Below are 15450 nucleotides of genomic sequence, written 5' to 3'. Positions count from 1 at the left end.
GAGGTCTGGCACAAGGGAACCCAGCTGCAGGTCCATAAGCCATCAAACACGCAGCAGCGCACTGTAGAAGCACGGACAAGGCGGACGGGGTATAACAAAGCTGTGTGCTTATGAATAAGTCACACGCTACGAGGATCAGAGTGTGGCAAAGTGCAAGTTCTGGTCCAGTTGTTCCCAGGTAACCCCTTACAGCAAAGGTGGAAGGACAGTGATTACTGAATCCCATTTATCTGGAGCCACGTTACACTTCATCTGGGGGATTTGCTTACTTAGAGGTTTATAACAGTGTTACCAAGCACCTAGGTGCCTTACGTTTATAGGCAATTATAAGACATTGCAAGCTCCTCTGACTTCCATCCCACGTTCTCGCTCTTGTACAGCTCAACCCCCGCCCCCCAAGTCTTCTAGCGAACCCATACCCACTCCCCAGCTCCATAACAACTCCAATCTCCTCCGTTGAAATAAACCCATAATCCTGCAAAGGCCTGACCAAACACTGAGCCCTAAGATTTCTAAATTTGGGCTATGGCAGAACACTAGAGGGAGACTAGGTTTGAGAAGACCAAGCCAATGGCTGTGCAAAGTTTAATCTTCAGAACTGGCCATGCAGGCAACCAACTGCACTGTATCTCCTATGACAGGAAAGAGAGCAGGGTGGATAGAAATCAATATGAATGTTATTACATTAGAGGTGCTTAGTGTAATTAGATCCAGTACAAATTGGCTTCTAGACCCACTTTGATAAACCACCAACTGGGTGCTAGTTTGCAAGTCTTGGGAGAGGGAGAAGAGGACATAAGCAACGAGAAATGTCTGCTTGTGGGGGCTGACGACCTGCCCTGCTGCAGCAATGCTCCAACCTTCATGGCTCTGAAGTCCTTCTTCATCTTCTCAGGGATCCCGGTCATGTAGGAGAGCTCTGGCAGCAGCAGAATCTCACCCCTCTGAAGCTGAAGGGAAAGGGGAGCCAGTACACATTAACATACACATACTGCCTGGTGGGTTGCTCCCAGCCATATCGTGCACAAGAAAAATACTACCAGCCCTTGCTACTGCTGGGGTAAGCAAAAAAGGGGGAGCTGGTACTGCCGGAAAAAGAGAGAGAATGGAATCAAGTGTGTCCCAGGTTTAGTTCCCAGGAACAGTAAGGGACTATTTTTGCCACTACTGATATCCCAGTTGCCTTCGATGGGGCTCAGAAGAGTGCACGTGGAGCAGAGTTTGGACATACTCTGCCTGGCCTCATTGGTTCCTTCCCAACTAACAGCAGGTCAGTGAACACTTTGAGGCTTAGGACTTTGTAGAGCTGCAAAACAATTCACTTCCGACTATGATAAGGGCATACATCAAGCAGAACCAACCCTTGACACCAGAAGAGTTAAAAGAAGCCACAGAACAATTGCAGAAGGAGCCCTGAATGGCTGAGAGGACTGGTAATGAGATATAATTTTCAGTACAGTGAGTGAAGTTGCCTTATCAAATAACTGTTTGGGTGGTTTGATGGGAGGACTTGGGTGGGGTAGTCTTTGTCTACGGGGCCACCACATTCAGCACTAACTTGCCTCAGCAGAGAGGTCAAAGACTGAATAGGCCACAGGGATTGAACTCCTCCGACTCTTAGAAGTGGTCCCCTTTATGGCAGGATTGTGGCACATGGGCATGAAAGGGAGGCTACTGCCTGTGAGTAGACCCCTTCATAATCCAAGGCTGCCAGCCTATCACTGGGAATCTGGTGCTGAAATTCCACTACTAGGACTTTCCAGCTGCAAAAACAACTCACCTTCCCTTGGGGAGTCCGCCTTTCATTGGGTCTGTGAATCAGCAGCGGCTGGTCCAGCTCCCTGACTGTTATACCATAATTTTTGCTGGAAAAGGAGTTGGGGAACAATTTTAAAGAAGCACTTTCTTGATACCAGAACAACAAGCTCAGCTACCAGACTGCAGAAGAGGCTCTGTCATAACAGAGCTAGAGATGAAAACTGAAGGGTCAGACTACATCTTCATTAAAGTTAAAGTAAGGCGACGCTCCAGAATGGCACACAGACTGGGGCTTGCTGTTCAATGTTGCCTACCAATCAGATTCTTTCTTCCCACACCACCTCCCTCCGTTGTGGCAAATACAGAAGTGTCTACCTGTAATAGTCTATGAAGGTGATCTCCTTCCCATCAGACATGGTGAAACTGTCCTTCGGAGTCTTGTTCCAGTCAATGTCATCAACACGGTAAGTGTGATTATTATAGCGGGTAATGACGATATTGCCAATTAGCTGCTTGGTGCACTCATCCTGAAAGTTCTCTGCGCTCTGCTGGTAGATTGCATGCCTTTGTGGAGAAGGATGGGTAAAAGCTCTCAGATTTCAACCACCTTCTTATACAAGGAAGAACTACGACAATAATATTCTCTAGGCCATGGATGATTTGCCCTAACAAGACAGCGTGGGGGAAGCTTGCACTACCTGTGCTGTAACTGCTCTGTAATGAAACAGAAGATGCACAGTAACAGTGCTTAAACTCCCAACTCAATTGCACTTGTCTGAAACTAACCTTGTGAGAGGTTCAGAGGACAATGCTATGTGATCATCTCACTCCCCCTGTCAGAGAACTACTCCTCAAGGCATACTTACTGAAACAGCAGTTCTTTGCATGCACCACCATTGTTTTCTGAGACCACTAGATGTTTAATTCTGATTTCTCTTCTCTTACTCACATTACATCCAGGACAGAATCATTCCGGATAACCTTGTGGGAGACATCTGCCAACAGGAAGAGACCTCCATCCGTCCTCCGGATACTGGCTGAGTAACCTGGCCATATCTGCAACCTTTGGAAAAACAGATTGCATGCAAATCAGCATGCTCATCCAAAAAAGTCATAGGGAACTTCGGCATATGAACTAAGAGCTGCTCTACCGATGTACAGTGAACACAAGGCAAGCATGGCACAGGGAATACATTTAACCTAGCCAGCAGCTAGAATTTCAGCTAAAATCTCTGAACTGCATACAAAAAAAATAAGCAGGTTTTTTCAGGTAACAATGACTAGATAGGAACCTCAGCATTCAGAAAACATATGTGACAAAGGCCTTGCTGTAAAGGTCTGAGTTTCTAGACCTGAGGTGCTCAAATACAATGGTGATAAGCCTACCAATACAATAATAACCCAAGTGTGGAGCCTGGCTAGGTTTGTTTGGAAGGACTGAACCTGGGACTTCAGGATCCAAAAGCATAAGCTCAGAGGCAGTGGCAGACTCAAACCTCTGTAAGTGGTTTAGCCACTAGTCAGGGACAGGACAGATACTGTTATCCTGGGTTACTCACACTGAATGAGGATGGAGATTAATGAAGGATTTTTCATGACATGACCGCCATGGGACGTGCCTTTTGCTCACAAGAAGCCATGAAGGTGGGAAACAGAATGTGAGCCAACCACCACCCTATCCACTTTGTTTGTTGTCTTCCTTTTGCCTGCACAGATTGTAAACTTATGGGCACGGACTATATCTGCCTCTAAATCTGTACAACATCCAGAACACCATCACAATAGGCCCCCAATCCAGACTGAAGCCTCTGTGTACTACCGCAGTGCGAACAATAATCTGTGAATGGTTCAGGAGCTAGTAGCTGAGAGATCCCCTCCTTTTGTCCAGTCCCGTATGTTCTCCTGGGACATTTCCAAAGTCAGTTCCTGGAGTTCCCCTGCCCCCAGGTCAGTTGGGAGGGTGTTCTCAATCAATAGTCCTCACCTACAGAACCCATTTCTACCAGCAGCCCTTGACCTCTGCAAATCAGGCCTTTAGAATGTTTAACACTTGCACACATCCTGCAGCTTGTTAGACTAACTTACTGAAGGGACAGGCTCTTCTCACTCTTATTCACTTTAAGCATTGAAAGGTACATGGGTACCATGGCAATAGGAGACAAATAATAGTACTAACCTATACTGCTGCAGCATTGTAGGACTGGTGGGATCGTAGAAATTTCTCCCAACAAGTTTCATATCTAAAATCCTCATCACCCTAGAATAGAAAACTAGGATAATTACAGGATTCTGGGGGCGGGGATAGATAAATGTAGCCAATAAAACTGCACTGCATAGCTTTCACCCTTAGGAAGACACCATAGAACAGTCATTAAGGGTCTCATCCTGTGAGGTGCTTAGTATCCTCAACACACAATGGAGTCAATATGAATGGAGAAAACTCCATTTTGCAGGATTGGGCTCCTATGTGCATTAAAAAAAAAAGAAAAAAGTAATGGATCGTCTGCCAAGGAAAAGGAATGTGTATGCGCCCTTTTGCTTTGAGGCAAGACACCTGAAGCAGGTTTTGACTTGGTTTTTAAATTTTTTCCCCTTGCCTATTCTTTTACTTTCATATATTAGGAATGTCACCTCCCCTGTTTTTGCTGAAGGACTAAAGAACTGGAGTGGGAGCCTTCTAAGACCTCAGTTGAGGGCATGGAGGAAAGGGGTGTTGCTGAATCTTTCAAAACAAATTCTTTTCTCCCACAAGTTTGTCAATGTTCGAGTTAAACTGGTGTCAAAAAACAACAAAAACATTTAAAACAGAGAATAAAAATCAAGTCTCTCCCGCTCTCCATTGCTCAGATTCTGGTCTCTTGGTTCCTGGAGTATCATAATCCTATGAGTTCTCTAGTTAACCACAGAATTTTCTAGTAAGGACATTGCAGACAAGGCCTGAGCTTCCAATATAAAAAGTTTTCTGGGAAAAAAAACAAACAAACAAACAAACAAAAAAACCTCCAGGCCTTTATCAGAAAGGAAGCAAATGTTTCTTCCCAATAACGCCCCAAAACACATTGCCCCTCCCTTTGCAGGTCCCCTTTTAGAATACCTTATGTATGAAGAAACTAACCTTTTAAGTTATTGTATTCATTTGATTAACCATTATCAGATTAATCTGTACATTTGTGTTTCTACCTCCACCTGAGATTACTCAAACTGAAATAATTTCAAAATCTAATCAACATTTCACCAATAAACTATTGTTCACTTTTGCATCTCTCTCAACCAGGGCAATGAAAACAGATTAGCTGGCTTCACTTTCAGATTCTCATGCACTAGCCCAATGGGGCAATGTCTGTGTTGCAAACACACTGGAGGGGAAAGGTTTAAAATTTTAAATCCAAAACAATGGCTTAACTGACATTTTTTGTAAGCATTCATGAGAGCATTTTAGTCATTAGGCTTTACAGCTTTCCCGCTCCCTGCCTCCAAAAAAAAAAAAAAAAAATTCTTAAATTAACATAAATTACCAATGCCCATTTTACTCATTTTAAGGAGATTGGAAAACTCAAAGAAAATTGGAGAATACAAATAGAACCTCCTGAAAAAAACCAAACAAACCAACCCTGTGCAACTTCAACATAGAAGAAAAAATAAAGTAATTGGACAAAACCAGATTCATTCAGTTTCTCTGAAGAACCAAAATATGGTTCCTTGTGCTTCTCTCCCATCACTCATTCCCTGTGTGTAAGGAAATAAAATGGTTGTCCCTGGGTTTAACAGTTAATTTCCCCAGCCCTCCATTGGTCTTGATCTTGCATCCAGTGAAGTCAATGACAAAACTTTCATTCATGACCATAGCGCAGGATTAGGATTAGAGAAATCTTGCCAAATAAAGAACTGGTGTTCCTTAAAACAAAGCAAAGAAAGGAGAAGAGCAAAAGAAAACAAAATTGCTCACAGGTTCAATCTGCCTAAATGAACTATAAACACCATGCCAAGGAAATGGGACTCTAGTGAGTGAAACAGCACAATACAAAAAAACAGATGTTCTAATACCAGACAAATAAGACTCTCCTTGATTGTTTGAGACAGGACTGAAACCGCTGATGTCCCAGACTACACATACAAAATATTATTTGAATCCTTGCAAGAGATTCTGGCATTCATAATCAGAAGGCAAGGCAGATGGTTAGTCTGAGATCAGTGCTTAAATAGCTGATGAGGTCACTGAACGTGGTCCAGAATAAGCAGATAGATTTTAGATTAGGATGCAGGTGTCTGCAAAAATTACCCTGTAATAATAGGGTGTTGGTATACGTGTAGTAGGTCCCTTCCTCAGTCCCTTATCTAGCTTTGGAAGATTCAAACTTCTTCTCCTTATGTTTTTTGAGGAACTCCCTCTCCCTTTATTCTCCACACCACAATCCCCCCTACGACCCCCCCTACCACCACCATCACCTCGCTTTTCTCAGGCATCAACCTTCAGACCAGGAATGAAGCACTGTACAGCCTGAGGCAAACATCATCCCTTCAGTCTGTCAGATGTGCAACCGTTTAGAAACTTGAGCAAACCCCAGAAGCAAGAGACTGAATAAAGGCAACCCAAGTCTCCAGTAAAACATAGCCATTACACGCCTGGGATGTCCTGTCAACTGGCTGGTAGCCTTGCATTCAAGTCAATGGTTAAGCATCATGCCAAGTCACTGGCCTCAACTTTTCCCTTACCTCCTGAAGACCACATTGTAAAATGGAATGCACAGGTCCGAGCTGGGCTCTAGGATTTTGGTCATCTGAAGCTTTATGGTGATCTCAGCTCCATCTGTCTTTCTCTGACACATCAGATCAACAGTCTAGTGCAGAGATGAAGACATCTTAGCAGCAGCAAGAAGTGAAATTACTCAGACCATTAACTAGAAAACCCCTTTAGAGCCACCTTGTAGCTGAGATTTTGCTACAGCAGGTCCTTCCTGCTGTCCAAAAGGATTAATCTCTGCATCACCAGGGAGCATCCAGTGTCTTCCAAGCGAGAGCGGCTCCATGCAAGATAATCCCCACTAGGAGGGGAAACTTTTTTGGGGAGATGCAAGTATCTGGTCTCGGCACATCGCTCCACCTGAAGTGCTGTTGGCAAAATCACTGCTCCCTTCTCCCGCTTCCAGCTCCTGAGATAGATGAAGATGCTGAACCAGATATTTGTTCTGACCCAGTAGACTCGTAGTGATATGTTTTGTGATACAGTCTTGAAACTGCCAAGACTTAGTTATACTGACAAATCTCTGTGCATGCTGCCTGCTGGTGAATGACACTTTTGTGCTCCTGAAAGATAAGTACTGCAGACAGGTGCTGTGCCAACTTCCCAGATGTAACCGCTGAAGTACACCAATTTGGACATGTAAATTCCTTGTCTATTCTAGTCCTGGGTCCCCCAAACTGCCAATTGTGCAGCAATTCTGCTAAATGGAGACAGAATGGTACCAAAGCCATGATCCCTTGCCACACACTCCAGGCTCTCTTCTTTATCTCTACTTGTTAGAGAGGCAAATTATTCCCTTTTCTAGTTCCTGAAGTGTATGGGGAATGCATGCTTTTCTTTACTTGTGAGAGTGGGGGAAAGCCATTTAAAACACCTGAAATCACCAGCTGTTTCTGTGCTCACAAGAATTTTACACATATCCCATGGATTATGGAAATCTAATCCAGGCCCTAAGAATTACTGGTTTAGGATATGCCAGTCACAGGATAAAAAACCTTCAGTTTTTACTGATAAGTTTCACTTGCACTTTTTAAAAAAGCCACGTACTCAAACGATACACTCTGGCACCCTATAATAGCTCAACCCATGTGGCACCAGGCAAGAGTCAGCCTGTGTGTTTTCTGCACCAGTATCATGTCTTACTTGAGGCAACTTGATAGGCAGGTAGAGGATAGAGCCATCAAATGCCGTAACGTCTCCTGTCACCGATCTATGCTCCTTCATCATCCCAAACCGCATACTCTTGCATTCCACATTAGGACTGCAGGTCAGGGAGTTAAGGAGAAGGTGGGGAGAAGAGGAGAGAGAATGCTTTATTGAGTCTGCAATATCCTTTTACTTGGAAAATATGAGTATGCATTCAAATTCTAGTTAACGCCATTGTGTCCATTATAGGCTCTCAGAGTGCTTTAGTATGACACCTTACAACTCTGCCACAGCCATAACCCAAACCCGAACCAATAAAACCGCAACAGAGGAAAAAAAAAATCAGTGCAATATGCAGATTAATATCAAAACACAAGAAGAAAGCAGGGGTTCAAATCAACTCTACTGTGCAACTGACACAACCACAATCCTTACCCTATGCTATGGCAACTTATTGCAACGAAGACCTAAAACTTCACGTAACGTTTGTGACTGTTGCCCCATCTAGTGGCTATTCCAGGGCAAAAAGAAAAGGAGTACTTGTGGCACCTTAGAGACTAACCAATTTATTTGAGCATAAGCTTTCGTGAGCTACAGCTCACTTCATCGGATGAAACCTATTCCAGAGTAATTATTAATGCTCATGGTACAGTATTAAAGCTTTATGCCAAGAGAACGGATTTGTATTGTGTTACATCTCCAGGATAGTTGTGACCACCAGAAGGATTCTGGAAGAATTGTTACCATAACATTCCTCTAATTAAATCCAGATACTCAAAAGGATAGGATGTTCCCCAATGCTTAATTTCAGGAATTGTGAAATCAATTTAAATTAAGGATATTTTCCCTGGGCACTCTGTCCTCCAAATCTCCATGGGAATTGCTTGAAAATCATTCAGAGGGGCAAGTTCACAGAAATCATATGAGTTCCACTGTTAATTTCACTAGCTTCTATACCTCTACAAACCTTACTATAATTGAGATAGATGTTCAAGTGTGCAAGGTGTCACTACCTGAAAGTCACATGGTACTGGTAAACGGCTTCATTTTTGCAGTGTATTTTAATCAGGTTCAATCCCAAGGGGAACGGAGTTCCTTTAGATCCTTGCTTCATTATCGGTTCTCTGTAAAGATATGAAGGGAAGGAAGAGAAGGGCATATAATAGTTTTGTCTAGATTAATGCAAAGAGGCAGCACAGGATGCCAGCACTGGCTGAGGATCTGAGAAAAAAAAATAATCTGAGTGCATCAACACCACCCCTAGACCTCTTCTGCACTGTGCACCTGTGCAACAATTAGTATGTGCTGAGAACATCTCATTAATACTTTCCACATGTGCATCTCAAAGCACTTTGCAAACATTCTTCAACTCCCAACACCCACTGAAAGGCAGGAAATATGGTATCCATTTTACAGATGCGTAAACTATGAAAAAAGAAGAGGTTAAGTGACCTACCAAAGTTTGTTCAGTGACTGAGTGTTCTTATCACAATGCCTGTTTAAAAAAATATTAGTTTTAAGAGAGACAAGTTGTAGCAATATCCTATCCCAGTAAAGTTGGCTCAGCTTTGCAATACTGTAGATTCACATTGTGTGAAGTCTGTTTAGAATCTGGATTGTTTGGTCTGGAAGGGTCTTCCTGAAGGTCACTTGTATTGTTCCCAACCCTTCTCCCGCAGCATGATCCATGTTACTAGTCCTAAACTAAGTCAGGTAGCCGGGTGCCCAGTCTATCTTAGAATATATTCAAAAATAGCTCCCCCTGCTCTACAATTAGCAAGCTACCAGTGGGAAGCAGCTCCACAAAGCTACACACGCCGCCACTGTCAGCATTTTTCATTAGCCAGTTTCAGAGAAAGGTTACCTAGATATTGTAAAAACAACGAGGAGTACTTGTGGCACCTTAGAGACTAACAATTTTATTTGGGCACCAGCTTTCGTGGGCTAAAACCCACTTCATCAGATGCATGGAGTAGAAAATACAGTAGGAATATAATCTCACACACACACAGAATACATGAAAAGATGGGGGTTGTCTAACAAAACAATTCAATTAAAGTGGGCGATTATCAGCAGGAGGAAAAAAAATCACTTTTGTAGTGATAATCAGGGTGGCCCATTTCAAACAGTTGACAAGGTGTGAACAACAGTAGGGGGAAAAATTAGCATGGGGAAATAGTTTTTAGTTTGTGTAATGTAATGTAGATATTGTAGTTTCTTCCACTAAGTAAGCTAGCCCTTCTCTTTTTCATGGCTTTTTCATGGCACCTAAGAAATCCTCCCCTCACAGAACCCTGCTGTTTCTCTGTGGTTTCCACTCTGCGTCATGTCCTATTTCTTTGTTAATCCAAGACCAAAGCCCCTTACCAGAAGGCATCAATGCAGAATATGAGAAGTAGATATTTGCACCCTCTTCCGCCAACAGCACATGAGAGTCTGCAGCAATGAGTCCACCAGGCGCCAAGCCACATCACTGAACAGAGGATTTTCCTTAGGGGTTTCTACAGCATAAATGGCTACAGCATCTATGTACCTACTAGTTGATCTAAGACATGTTTAGAAATAAGTGTGCAACTCACCACATCCATCTCTCACTTACTTTCTCTCCATCTGTTCAACAAGGATGGGAAGAGGACTTTCTGGCTGGGGCGCAAACCTGAGGGGTGACAGCAGTGGCTGCAAGAGCTGAGGCTGAAGCACACCTGTGCGCAGGGAAGTCAAGTCTGTAGGAACTTTGCACAACACCCTGCCGAGTGACACAGCCGTTCTTCCAAGAGGGACAGGTGGAGCTTCCATTTGCCCACGGCCAAGAATTCTGAATCCATATTCAAGAAAGAAAAGTAAAAATGTTAACCCTTCCCCAACTTTAAGTTTGCACCCCCATTATACATTAGATAACCTGCATTCACATCAGTCAAGTAATGTTTAAAACAGGTTTTGGTCTGTCTTTATTCCGCTCCTCTGGTTTTGAGGCTGAAGCTTATTTAAGCCTAAGACCAAGATCCAAGCCTGACAAGACTCAGACTGCGGCCAAACTTGACAGACCTGTGCATCATTAGCCAGAGGGCATTTCTTCTTTCTGCAGATTTGTCCTTCACCAAATGGTACAGCTATGACTTCTTGCACCTGGTATCCCTGTTCCAGAGCCCAAACCCTACAAAAGTAGCATGCCAGTGATACCTGACTCTTGCCCAGGGAGTTTTAGGAGAGACATGGACATTGTAGATGGAAGAGAGCTGTTAACGTTCCATCTCAGCCTTCCCCACAAACCAGTACAAGACAATTCCCTATGGTACATTCTTCTTATTTATCATTTGTATTACAGTAGTGCTTAAGTGCATGAGGCTCCATTGTGCTATGCCTGTAGTAAAGATACAGTCCATTCTCCCAAAACTCTATCCAGTCTAGTTTTAAGTAAGTTCTTCACCCACTTTCTTTGAAATGTGGTTGAAAACAGAGGTTTGTTTGTTTGCTCTTAGCACAACCCATAATCTCCATTTTGCTCCTCCGCATGGATTGTATATTTGATTTTTCATCAGTACAATTGCTTGCTATACCTATCCTAGTTCACCTTGGGACAGAACAGCAGCCCAGACCCTTTACAAAGGGCGTGAGGAAGTTTACTAGCAGGCATGCTTGCAGTGCAGGAGCCACACACATCTTGACAATCTGTCTAATGGCACTCTACCTCAATCCTCTTTCCACACACACTCTACAGCAGAATGACAAAGAAAACTAGAATGCAGCTCTTTCATCACCCAGCCCAACCAATACCAACTGCTGCATACAATCCTCCAGACTGGCAATGTCGAATGCAATTACTGTACTGATCTCCCTGAGAGACAAAGACGACGAAGATCATCCCTCTGAGTTGTGTTAATACTAATAAACCTCATTTCTAGAGCATTTTCATCCCCCAGTTGACCTACAAGCATTAATTTGTTTATCACTGAAATGCAGCCAACTCTGGCATGCAGGCCTGCAATCAAACACCACAAGAGAGGGAACTCTGGCCAAGGACATCAGAGGACTTTTCAACTCACACAAAAAACCACTGCACCATGTTTACCACCCATATAGAGCAGATGGACCTTGTTTTCAGTCTCATTCAAAAGACCAGCACATAGCAAATGGCAGCACACTCAACCGACCTGCCTTGGCAGAATAAAAGATTCGATCAGCCCCGCTGCGTTTCAAGCCTGTGCTGCTGAGGAGCACTAGTAGATCAAACCTGCTGTTTAGTCTAGTAAGCCATCTCCAATGTCTCTTACATACACTGCACATGTGCAGTGTACAAGCCTAGTTCACTGGTATATGAAAGCTATTGCTGACTAAGCAGCACATACACAGTTGTTTCTGAACCAAGAGTTCAGCTCAAGCAAACATTTTACTCACCTGCCAGGAAAAAGCGGCATCCTCTCCACCTTGCTGTACCCAGCTGGCATGACATTTGGTGATGGAAAGGTGGGCTGCACTGGCATGACTGCTTTAGGGTTGGCCTCCATATCACCCATGCCCTTGCCCAAGATGCCTCGACCTGAATGAAGAGATAGATTCAAAACATGCCTGAAGAAACCTCCCAAGATATGAAAGAGGTTTCTTTACCCGTTTAAATACTACACCACACAACAGCCTTTGCTGGAAGAGAACAGAAACTTATACGAGGCTGGGATAACTTACCCAAAGGCTGAACTGCCCATCCCAAGGCAGGTCTCGGGATGGTCTCAAAACCAAGTCCTTGGAACATGGAAGGCAGAGTCATGACAGATGCCAGAGGCTCCTGCAGAAAGCCAAAGGATAAAGCTTTAAAGAATGGACAGAGAAGCCTCATTAAGACCTATAGGAACAATCTCAATGGATTAGCTGTACTTCCAAGGTACATATCATGCAAGAAACTCTCTCTTAGGTACTGAAGCATAACTACAAAGTAAGGAAAACCTCTCTCGGGAAATCTTAAGGGAGCAGCTTATTTGACAGCAGTGTTTGCATGCAACCCAAGCAGACCAAAAGCAGAGTTTTCTTAGCTTTTCCCCAACAAATACCCACTTGCTGCAGCTGTAAGGTCTCCCTGCAGAGGTTTGTAGACTACAGACCTCAGGTTACACACTCACAACTGCCAAGCAGCAATTAATTCTAAAGCTAAACCTTTTTAATTTAAAATTATTACAAAAGCAGTTGAATTACCGGTGACTTTCTTATCCTATAATAAAGTCATAAGTTTTTGTTCCACACCTTAACAGGTAGCATTCTAGGAAGTTGGCTGTAGGTTCAACAGAGCCCCTACAAAAAAGTAAACGAGGAAACATGTCCAGGCCTCTTAAGAGCAACAGAATGAATGCTCAGACATGATCCATGCTGCAGAGAGCATATTCAGTTTATTCCACTAGTCAACATCATCAGACACAGTGATAAGAACTGCTATTCAGTTGCACTTGTTTAGGTTAATGTCAACATAATATCCTTAGCTAGAACAAACACATTCACTGCTATTATTTTCTAAGCAATTAGAATGTTATCACGGATCCGTAGACACCTAAGCAGAGACAGTCTGCCCTTGAGAGCTCAGAGTCTAGAAATACAGTTGTCATAGCAAGGCTCTGATTAAGTTACTTAGACATTGTTATATTAAGGAATTAAAAATATCAAAAAGTCAGATTTTGCTACACTTCTTAAAGACTACCTTGATGGGAAGAAGCTATAATTTTGAAGGGGGGAGTGAGTAAAGTGAGTGAGCTCATTTATATAGCTCTCTTTAAGGCAGTGGTTCTCAACTGTGGTCCACGGCTTGTTCAGGGAATGCCCCTGGCGCACCGGTTTATTTACCTACCGCATCCGCAGGTTCGGCCGATAGCGGCTCCCACTGGCCGCGGTTTGCTGTGCCCGGCCAATGGGGGCTGTGAGAAGCAGCGCGGGCCGAGGGATGTGCTGGCCACCGTTCCTGCAGCCCCCATTGGCCTGGAGCAACGAACCGCAGCCAGCGATCGGCTGAACCTGCAGAAGCGGCAGGTAAACAAACTGGCCCGGCACTCCAGGGGCTTTCCCTGAACAAGCGGTGGACCACAGTTGAGAGCCACTGCTTTAAGGAATGAAGCAAAACTTGCTTCTTCCAATCCTGTCCAAGAGGTCTCATTGGAGATAAGACATTTTAGATTAGTGTTGAAATGACCCACAGCAATTAAATGAAACTAAATATTTGATAGGGGAGGGAACTTTGAGAGGCAAGGCAGCAAGATCTAATCAATTTAAAATAAGTTAAAGATAGTTCCACACCTTGCACCAGCCCAAGCCCCCCATACACTTATTACAACTTTTGTAATTTTAAAAATTGGTTTTCCTCCCGCTTGTTGCGGGGAGAATAACTCACAACCACAGTAAGAGAAACTGACCATCTATACAGAGGAAAGGGAAACTGACCCTTTGCAAAGTGCTGGCCAACACAGAGTAAACAAATTAAGACTATGTCTACATTGGAGCTGGAAGGTGTAATTTCCAGCTCAAGCAGACATATCTGTGCTAGCTCTGATCAAGCTAGCATGCTAAAAATAGAAGTATAGCTGGAGCAGCATGAGGGACTAGCCACCCAAGTACATAACAAAGATCTCGGGTGGGGTTGTACTCGGGGCAGGGCTAACGCATCCCGCTGCTTGCGCTGCCACAGCTACACTGCTATTTTTAGTATGCTAGCTTGATTAGAGCTAGGGAAAGTTTGTCTATTCAAGCTGGAAATGACACTTTCTAACAAACATATCCTAAGAGAGATAAACATCTCCTTCCATCTAACCGGTCAGTTATGGGAATCCCACTCATGCCCCTGGCTCAGCCAGTCTGTGCATCACCCAGCACAATGGGGCCGTGACTGGGACTTCTAGGCAGTACTGTAATACAAATACATAAATGAATAGGCAAGATGTTCCCTAGCGAGACATACGACTTTGACAGCGATGGGGCCCCATTGGAACGTTTACCTGCTGTACCAGCCCTGCTGGCTGCCGTGGCTCCTCCGGCACCCTCTGCATCCTGCTGGCACGTGGGACGGACGCTGCCCTGCCACGGACCAGATACTCAGGCTGAGGCAGCTGCTGCTGAGGCCCAGGCATGCGGGCCCCACAGGGCTTGCGAAAGGGGGCAGCGCCCTGGAAAGGGGGCCTCCAGGGATCCATGGCGAGGCTGCCGGAGAGAAAACACGTGTGGCACGGAGGCAGGTACGAGGGGATGGGGGTGGGGTCACCGACAGGCCAGGGACCTGGGTGCAGCCCCCTGCTTAGCATCCAGGGTGGCAGCTCAGGGGCGACCCCCTCCGGGGCCAACCTCCAGGTACAGTGCCCATTGCTGTAACGTCAGTGCCCCCCCCGCCCCGGGGATCCCACCTGCCGTCCCTGCTCCCCCCCCCCCGGGGCTCCAACCCCCGCCCGGGGATCCAACCCGCCGCCCCCCCGCCCCTCCAGGATCCAACCCGCCGCCACTGCTCCCCCCCGGGGGTCCAACCCGCCCCCCCAGGGGATCCAACCCGCCCCCACTGCTCCCCCCCCGGGGGTCCAACCCGCCCCCCCAGGGGATCCAACCCGCCGCCCCCCCGCTCCCAGGGGGGTCCAACCCGCCGCCCCCCCGCTCCCAGGGGGGTCCAACCCGCCGCCGCCCCGGGGATCCAACCTGTCCCAGGCTCCCCCTCTCGAGGAGGAGGCGGGGGGGGGTCTCGGCCCTTTCCAGCCCCCTCCTGTGCCCCTTCCCCGGGGGACCCAGGAGCCCGCTGCCCCCTTTCCCAGCCTCGCCCGAGGTCCTGCCCCCGGCGCTAGGGGCTGCCCTCA

At 45.4% G+C, this 15450-nt stretch overlaps 1 protein-coding gene across 1 annotated transcript in view; it reads right to left on the bottom strand.

Annotated features, from left to right (window-relative positions):
- The window catches only part of PIWIL2 (piwi like RNA-mediated gene silencing 2), a 34170-nt gene extending 19365 nt beyond the window's left edge, over positions 1-14805 (bottom strand). The window contains exons 1-12 of the mRNA XM_074940145.1: positions 14611-14805; positions 12326-12425; positions 12041-12182; positions 10245-10460; positions 8659-8769; positions 7643-7760; positions 6472-6596; positions 3935-4015; positions 2708-2821; positions 2134-2322; positions 1781-1865; positions 861-950 (exon numbers count right to left, since the gene is read on the bottom strand). Of these exons, the coding sequence (XP_074796246.1) occupies positions 861-950; positions 1781-1865; positions 2134-2322; positions 2708-2821; positions 3935-4015; positions 6472-6596; positions 7643-7760; positions 8659-8769; positions 10245-10460; positions 12041-12182; positions 12326-12425; positions 14611-14805 (1566 nt within the window). The remainder of the gene's footprint in view (positions 1-860; positions 951-1780; positions 1866-2133; positions 2323-2707; positions 2822-3934; positions 4016-6471; positions 6597-7642; positions 7761-8658; positions 8770-10244; positions 10461-12040; positions 12183-12325; positions 12426-14610) is intronic.
- Between the last annotated feature and the right edge of the window lie 645 nt (positions 14806-15450).

This window comes from Natator depressus, chromosome 26 (genome assembly GCF_965152275.1).
Source record: "Natator depressus isolate rNatDep1 chromosome 26, rNatDep2.hap1, whole genome shotgun sequence".
Taxonomy (NCBI): domain Eukaryota; kingdom Metazoa; phylum Chordata; order Testudines; family Cheloniidae; genus Natator; species Natator depressus.
Note: the sequence above shows the minus strand (reverse complement) of the source record. Positions and strands in the feature narration are given on the sequence as shown.